General features: G+C 32.7%; 1 protein-coding gene across 7 annotated transcripts in view; it reads right to left on the bottom strand.

The window, feature by feature from the left end:
* Positions 1–424: 424 nt before the first annotated feature.
* The window catches only part of LOC127718437 (uncharacterized), a 68,473-nt gene continuing 60,718 nt past the window's right edge, over positions 425–8,179 (bottom strand). For 5 of the 7 annotated variants that reach the window (XM_052224458.1, XM_052224456.1, XM_052224454.1 and 2 more), the window contains one exon: positions 425–1,116. In XM_052224458.1, coding sequence (XP_052080418.1) covers positions 542–1,116 — 575 coding nt within the window. In that variant the 3' untranslated portion in view covers positions 425–541. Of the gene's footprint in view, positions 1,509–2,311; positions 2,480–8,179 lie in introns of those variants that run through there. The other 2 variants (XM_052224453.1, XM_052224455.1) reach the window with 2 other exon arrangements.

Genomic DNA, 8,179 nt, shown 5'->3' with positions numbered 1-8,179 from the left:
AAAATTAAGATTAGACATTTCAAAAAACAGATTTGCCAATACCAAACTCTGAGGACAATTCAAAACGGAATGAATCTAACCAAATGGCAAACTCAAAAACCCCAAACACATCAAACGAATGGTTAACAAGTGTCATCTTCCTGACTTGGTACAGGTATTTTCTTATGCAGTAAATGGTGGGTTAAACCTGTTTTTTTTTAGCTAGCTTAACCTCCCACTTAATTATATGACAGTCGAATTAAATTCCAAACAGGTAAAAACTTATTGATAATTAATCAAATATCTCGTTTGAAGTAAATATGTCAACAAAATGTCTCAACTTATTTCTCTCGAATTTTATTTTTTTCTTTGGCAAGTTCCCCCGCTAATATTGACGTTTAAAAACGCACTTTATTGGCTTTTGCTTTTGTGTCGTATGCATGTAAACGAAAGAAAAACCTTGTTTATTGTACAAAGTATTTAATAGAAACATGTTTAGTTTTTAAATAGTTTAAACATTACTTCGAAATTGTTAACTGAAAGGCTGTTATACATATTTTCGTTAATCCATTGTATAATATTCGGCAACTTCTATTGGCCAATGTAATGTTCGTTGTTTCTGCACATCGAAATTTCTTATGTTGAGTTGAATTTCGTAAACATGATAATTGAATTCTTCAATATAATTATCTTGATGTATTTCGCAATACCTCACATTTATACCTGGATTTTGCTCTAATTCGGATATCAGGGATCTCATAAAGTCTTTAGAATTTTGCTCGCTGATTGCAATTATGCCAATGCGTGATATTGTTTCGTTATGTCCAGTAACTGGCCTGACCCTATAGGATATTTTCTTTCTACAACCATTATATTCCCCATTGTCAGTAACTGGCCTGACCTTATCGGATGTTTTTTTCCTACAACCATGTAATTTCCCATTGTCATGTCGTTCTTGAGGTTTGCAAGTTTCTATAGTAAATTGGTACATTCGTTTGGTGTCCCAATAGTTTGGCCGCAGTTTGGTATTGTGTCCTCTTTCCGCTTGAATTTGTCTTTCCCTGTAAAGGTGATCATCTCTAGCCTTTGAACTATTATCAACTTCCCTTTTTGATTCTACTCCAATTGTGTATCTCCCTAAAACTTTTTCTTTCTTTTTTACAATTTCAACACACAATAGTTCATCTTCAGACTTCACTATAACTTGCTCTTTTTCCCGAATAGGAAAGGCATTGCAAACTGTTTGTGTTTTAGTTATCATTGTAACATGATATGTTCTTTTGTCAGCCACTGGACTAAGCTTTAGTTTTTCCGTAGGCAAAACTTGGGTAAAGCCATTATCTTTTGCCCATTGCCATTCATTTTCGTTTTCGGTAGGTATACCTTCCTTTGCACTACAATCTTCATGTTTGATTCCAATACGTTTACCAACGGTCAGTTCCTTATTTCCAATTACCTTGACATATACAATTTCCTTCGATTCATTTAGAATGAATACCATATTTGCATCTGGCAGTCAGTTTTACTCACTGAAATAATGACTTTTGTTTAAATGACAAATCACAAGCAGTATATCCGAAAATAATAATTAAGGATTTTGAAGCATATTCAATTCATAAGTTACGTAAACAATAAATTTACGTATTGTAACATTTCTGAAAAATCATGACATCCATTCCATATTCTTAAAAACAAAAGCGAGAATAAAAGCCTCGATTTTTAAACAGTATGGTCGACTTTGCAATTGACCAGAAAAGGGTATTCAAATATATGCAAGAATTATATGAAATCCGTCATCAATATATAACTTGTGTTAAGCCAACGTTGTTAATGAGAAAAGGGTTTCAACTGTGCGGAGTAAGTTTATTTCCAATTGACAACGATGAATAAAGACATAATGAAGATGTGTTCAACCATGTGGCCTTCAACAATGAAGAAAACACACAAGGTGTACGTGCCTCGGTAAGGCATAATGTGAAACAATTCAAAAGAGAAATCCAACAAATTAAATTCTACCACATTATTAAAAAAAAAGAACTATTGCAGAAAGCAACCAAAGACAATCATGGTTCGCGTGAACATTTGCGTTATCATTAAACCGTTATTATACGTTTTCAAACTAGACGGATGAGAAAATTGTGTATTCTCCTTTGTAATAACAAAACATCTTCATGCAAAAACATCTTCTGGGCTAGTTCACAAAATTCATAGTTCCGAATTTTATCAAAATTAAACAAAATAATAAAATTGAAAAGTAAAAACAACTTAAACACATTAATGTTTAGAATAATTCACTAAATATTATCGAAGGTAAATACATGATCAAACTTACCGATATTTTGCTAAAACCTAGCAATTTAGTCTTAGGTAGACAGCATGTCTCCTTATTTAAAATTATTAACATGTGTTTGATAATATCTTCAACACAAATTTAATAATTGTTATGATTCTATTATTTAAAATTCTTTTCTTATTTCAAACTGGTACGGTATAATCAATCCTAATTGTTTAATTGTTAATCTTCACGAATCGATATATTACAATTATAAAATTCACAGTGCAATCAGTATTATAGATCTCTTCTTTGTAAATTGGCAATAAGCGATCTATTTTGAGGGTCTTTATAAAAGTTTTTTTTTAACAAACCTTTGTATAAAGTTTGCTTCATATTTATGTATTGCTGCCAAATAATTATAAATTACTAATAGTTTGATATTGATATTATCCAAGCGCTATAAGTACAATGAGTGCATGATAGGAACACGTGTTTTCTTTGTTTTTCAAGTAAACCGGAAGATGGTTCGGGTCAAACTTATCAACGTCGGTTTATTCATTATGACGTCGATGATATGTCTGGGTCAAAGTTATTAAGGCAGGGTCAACGTATTTGACGTCACAAAGCCGTGATATGCCATTTTATTAAGAGTTGAGCAGAGTGATAAAGACAGCGGGACGACCGATAAGTTCACATTAGCCAGGTTTAATCCACCTTTTTCCATATATGTACCAAGTCAGGAATATGACAGTTTTTCCATTCGTTTGAGTTTTTGATTGTGCCATTTGATAAGGGACTTTCCGTTTTGAATTTTCCTTGGAGTTTGGTATTTTTGTTCTTTGACTTTTTTCTCATATATCAATGCAAACTTGAGATTAAGGTATTACCGAAAAAGTAGGTTCTGGTTCATATCTTGAATGTTCCTCTATATTGACACGTATGGACGTCTCCAAACTCATTATATGACAAACGAAATGATTTCTACTTTCCAGTTGACAATTTCCCGCTTCCCAGCAGTAACATTCCTTAGCTTCATCGTATGACGTTTTGATATCTCAGTTAATACGTAACGCTCGTGCTTCATTTCTTGATTTATAATATAAATGTTACGGTTGGAGGAGGTTTTTTCAACACAATTAGCATTCCCATGTATAACAACTGCGCTCCTATACTTGCCGACTTTTTCTTCTACTCATATTAGGAAGACTTCATCGTGAGATACTAAGGGGAAATTAACGGAAGCTAGCACTATATTTTAACATCACGTTCCGCTATAAAGACGATGTCCTCTCACATACTTATGCCAAGTTTGGTGACTATTTAGACCCCTTCTATTTTAACTAACTTGACATAAAGCATACACCAGATACAGTTTTTTTCGGCCTCATACTTTCATCTATATTTAGAAGTTGACAATGCGAGTTGATTGAGAACAAAACTTACGACAAAAGAGATAATTTCATCTTCCCAATTTGTGAACTTTCTAGGCCTTTTAATAAATATCAAAGCATCATAGAGATACTTGATACGATAATTGAAACGTTGTATTTCCTGTCATGATTTCCTTCAACGAGAATTGCTAAGCAAATGAAATTACTGAACCAAGGTGTTCTAGTGGTGAATTTCAAGACATTATACGGATGCCATCACGAGTTTGTTGAATGGTATGAAATATCAATTTCAAAGATGCCGCCGAAAATGTTTCAATTGTTTTCCCGTTCTCGTTTTCCTTAAATGTTACATCCCCTTATTAGACCTATTACCAAGTTTGTACTTATATGAGATCTCTCCGATTTGTAGTGTGGTTCTGGTGCTAAGTCTTCCGTTTTCTATGTCTTTTGTATACTATTGTTTTACCAAGGCGTTGTAAGTTTGAAGTCCACTTATGAGTTTGCATATCTCTTTGATATCTTCCGTCTCTCTTTATCACTATAGAGACTTTGTTACCAGGTGAGTCTCCCAACACAAATAGTGCTCAAACATTGTGTTTTGGAAGAAAGAGTGAAATTGACACGGACTACATTATTATCACGGTTACCATCAGGAATTTGTTGACCGATACAATGTGTCTTAACCCATGGTTGTGCAGTCTTTGGTCTTAGATACCAGCAAAATCGTCTGATCTATAATTTTACCGATTGTTTTCTATTCCCAATTGTGACATTTTGAATGAGTGTGAAACAAACCAAAAGCATGAAACGAACCAAAATCCAGGAGTGAGGTTCGAAAGGAATGCATGGTTTGGGGCCATATGGAACTTTAAATTAAGCGTTTTCTGAAGTACCACTGATTTACATAAAATGTGGAATAAATATTCCATTGATAAGGCACTAGTGTTTATTATTAAAGATATGTCGAATTAAACAGTCAAAAAAAATACTGGGTTATTTTGTTTGAAATAGAAAAATACACTCAAAATACTGACTATTTGTTTTTATAGTGATTAAAATTAAAACACAATGTTGACAGCTGTACCCCATTTTTGACATTTTTACCTATAATGTCTGTTTGTTTTGCTAACACTTTGTTGTCAATATTATAGAATTCTATGCGACTGTCATACAAGTGAGAGGTTTAGCTAGCTATAAAACAAGGTTTAATCCCCCATTTTCTACATAATGAAATGCCCTATGCAAAGTCAGGAATATGACAGTTGTTTTCCATCGTTTGATGTTTTTGAGCTTTTGATTTTGCCATCTGATAACAATTTTCCATTTTTAATTTTTTCTTGGAGTTCGGTATTTTTGTTTTTTTAATTTTGACTGGTAAATGGTTAGTAATGATTTAGAGTAAAACTGTTGCCTAAAAATATATTCAATATGAAAACGTACTTTGTTGCTACATATTCATTTAAAAAAAAACATTTTTTGGTGATACATTTGCTAATTGTTCATTAAATTTAGTCTGCCTAGAGCATATCTTATTTCTTTAATTGTTCTCAGTGTTTAGAAAGTTTGAATAACAAGAGTGTCACTATTTTTTTGAGAAAATTCAAACTTTTAAGATTGCTTCGACAAAATTTATACAAATTCATGCAAAAACGACGCAATTTTAGAATCTTGTGACTTTATTGCAGATGAACGAATGACATTCAAATCTTTATATTTCACACACTATGTAGCATTTTCTAAAAGATCGATATTTGTTTAACGTTTTGTAGTAAATAATTCGTCATTTTTAGAGTTTTGAATGCGATTACTATATGCAAAGATTTCCTGATAACTATTAATAAGAAGTGGTAAGAATTTGTTTTATACTATTACTATTAATCATACATTTAATATTAATATAAACAATACACAAATGTTGCTTATTTTTTTTAAATACTGAGAATAATTTGTCATAAGATGAAATTGAACCAAATAAATTATAGGTAAAAGGCATTTTGAAATAAAAACTGTTTTGGATACAAAGACATTACAAAATTCGAGGAAAATTGTCGATACATTTAGAGCTTTTAACATAAGAAATAGTTAGAAGAATGAAAAGAGACAAGAAAGTTAATATTTCGTTAGTAATAACTCTTCAAAGATACCAGACTTAAAAATTTTCGCATTCCTCTACATAACACGCATCGGTGGCACTCAGACTAAAACGCTAAAAGATACCAGTTTCACATATTAGTTTTCAGATTCCCACCTATGACATGTTTGGTAATGGTGGACTGTTTTGAACCATTGCTTTTGTTTTCGGTATATTTTTTGCATTATACCGTACTCAATTTCCATAGATTGATTTTGTCGTTTAAGATCCTTTTTTTGAATATTGTGGGTAGATTTCTGCTCGGAGATACTTATTTGTCCTCCCAATGTGATAATTGTCTACTTTCACACTATTGTCAGTTTCCCTTTCAGATTCTAGTTTAATAATAACTCCATATATTAATTTGTTCTTCTTTGGGTCATTTTGAACAAACAACAATTCATCCACAATGCCATTGCGGTTTGCTCGAATAGGAAGGGCATCACAAGTAATAGGTCTGTGTGATTTTATTGTTACATTGAAAGCTTTGTTGTCTACTACCGGTATAATCTCTAGTACATCCTTAGATGCAATCGCAGTAAATCCTTTAAATTCTGCACATCGCCAATCAGTTTCCTTGATGGCAGCAACGCCTATTCCCTTGCCACACCCTTGAACTTCAATGGCAATCCATTTATTTACTGCCATTTCCCTATCACGGGTAGCCTTGACATATATGGTGTCATTTGAATCATTTTCTACCAATACCATAGCGAGAAATTTTGTTGATCTTACGCTCTGAAATAAGGACTTTTGAATGAATCACAATACATGAGCAGTATACACTAAACTGTAAAATTTCTAAATTATAAAAACTATGGAATCATTTGTATTCGTTGGCTTTAAATTTTCGTGGATTTTAGGGGGTGTGAGTGAATCATGAATTGAAATATTCAGTTTTGACTCCTCGTCGCCAGAAATATGTTATTTGTGACTGTCAAATCCCCAATTGACGGTGGCAACTCTTGAACTACAGTACTGTTAATCCAAATTGTTTTTAATTGGTCATGAATACAAGAAGATGAGAAATATGCATCACATAAAACTCGCAAACGGCTCGAATCTGAACAAATTTGGAAAAGATTCAATTTCAAATATCAACGTAGGTCTTTTTTTTATTCTAAAGTAGCGATACATTTTTTTATTAATATTTCTCATCAAAGTTTGAGCGTTCCTGATGAAGATCAATCCAGAAAGGTGCTTCAAACGTATGAAATATAAATTTTAATAACGAAATTGTTAGTATGCTTTCAATCAGTGAGTCGTGATGAAAAACTATTTAAAACACGGCTTATACTATCTCAATAGTGTTTACAATTTATGACTAAAACCAACAAAGATCCATCGAAACAACATCTGATACAAATATTTAATAACACTTTTAGATATTTGGATGATATATTGGCTCTCAATAATGACGACTTCAGTATGTATACTAAAGAGATTTATCCTGTTGAACTTACTTTAAATTAAGCTAATACTAACAATAAACCCTGCTTTTTTTCTGGATCTTGATATCTATATCTCTAACGGGAAGCTTAATTCCAAAATTTATGATAAAAGAGATGATTTTTCATTTCCTATTGTAGATTATCCATTTTTAGATGGTGACGTTCCCTTTTCACCATCTTATGGTGTTCATATATCTCAACTTGTTTAATTCGCCAGTGTATGTAACAACGTATTTCATTTTAACGAAAGAAATATCCGTATTACTGATATAGTTACGATACTGTTGTCAGGTCATTAAAGATGGCATATATTGGTATTAATATTGATTCACTCATAGGGTCTTCGCATCGAATATACACATATTTGTTATAAAACCAGTTGTTGGCATGATACGGGTTATGATCGTCTCGTATATTTTATGATGGTATGATACTAAACCCCTAAGGGGAGGGATTGTGCTTGATATTCGTATGCTGAAGACATAATCTTTCAATCAGTTTAATTGAGGTCTGGAGCTGGCATGTCAGTAGTCCTTTGTTTATTTATGTACCATCGGCATTTTGCTAAGTTTCTTTTGTTACCTATTTTGACATCGGACTCGAATTTCTTTTAACTGAGTTTCACTGTACGTATTGCTGTGTAATTTTGTTTATTCTTTATTGGCTAGAGGTATAGGGGAGGTGTGAGATCTCACAAAACATGTTTAACCACGCGGCATTTTTGCCCCTGTCCCAAGTCAAGAGCCTCTGGCCTTTGTTAGTCTTGTATGTTTTTTTAATTTTAGTTTATTTATATGTCTTGGAGTTCAATATGACGTCCATTTTCACATTTTAATTTAGAGGCCAGCTGAAGCTCGCCTCCGGGTGCGGGAATTTTTCGCTGTGTTGTAGACACATTGGTGGCCTGTTATCTGCTCTTTGGTCGGGTTGTTGTCTCTTTGACATATTCCCC

The sequence above is a fragment of the Mytilus californianus genome, unplaced genomic scaffold (assembly GCF_021869535.1).
Source record: "Mytilus californianus isolate M0D057914Y unplaced genomic scaffold, xbMytCali1.0.p SCAF_10, whole genome shotgun sequence".
In the NCBI taxonomy this organism is placed as follows: Eukaryota; Metazoa; Mollusca; class Bivalvia; order Mytilida; family Mytilidae; genus Mytilus; species Mytilus californianus.
Note: the sequence above shows the minus strand (reverse complement) of the source record. Positions and strands in the feature narration are given on the sequence as shown.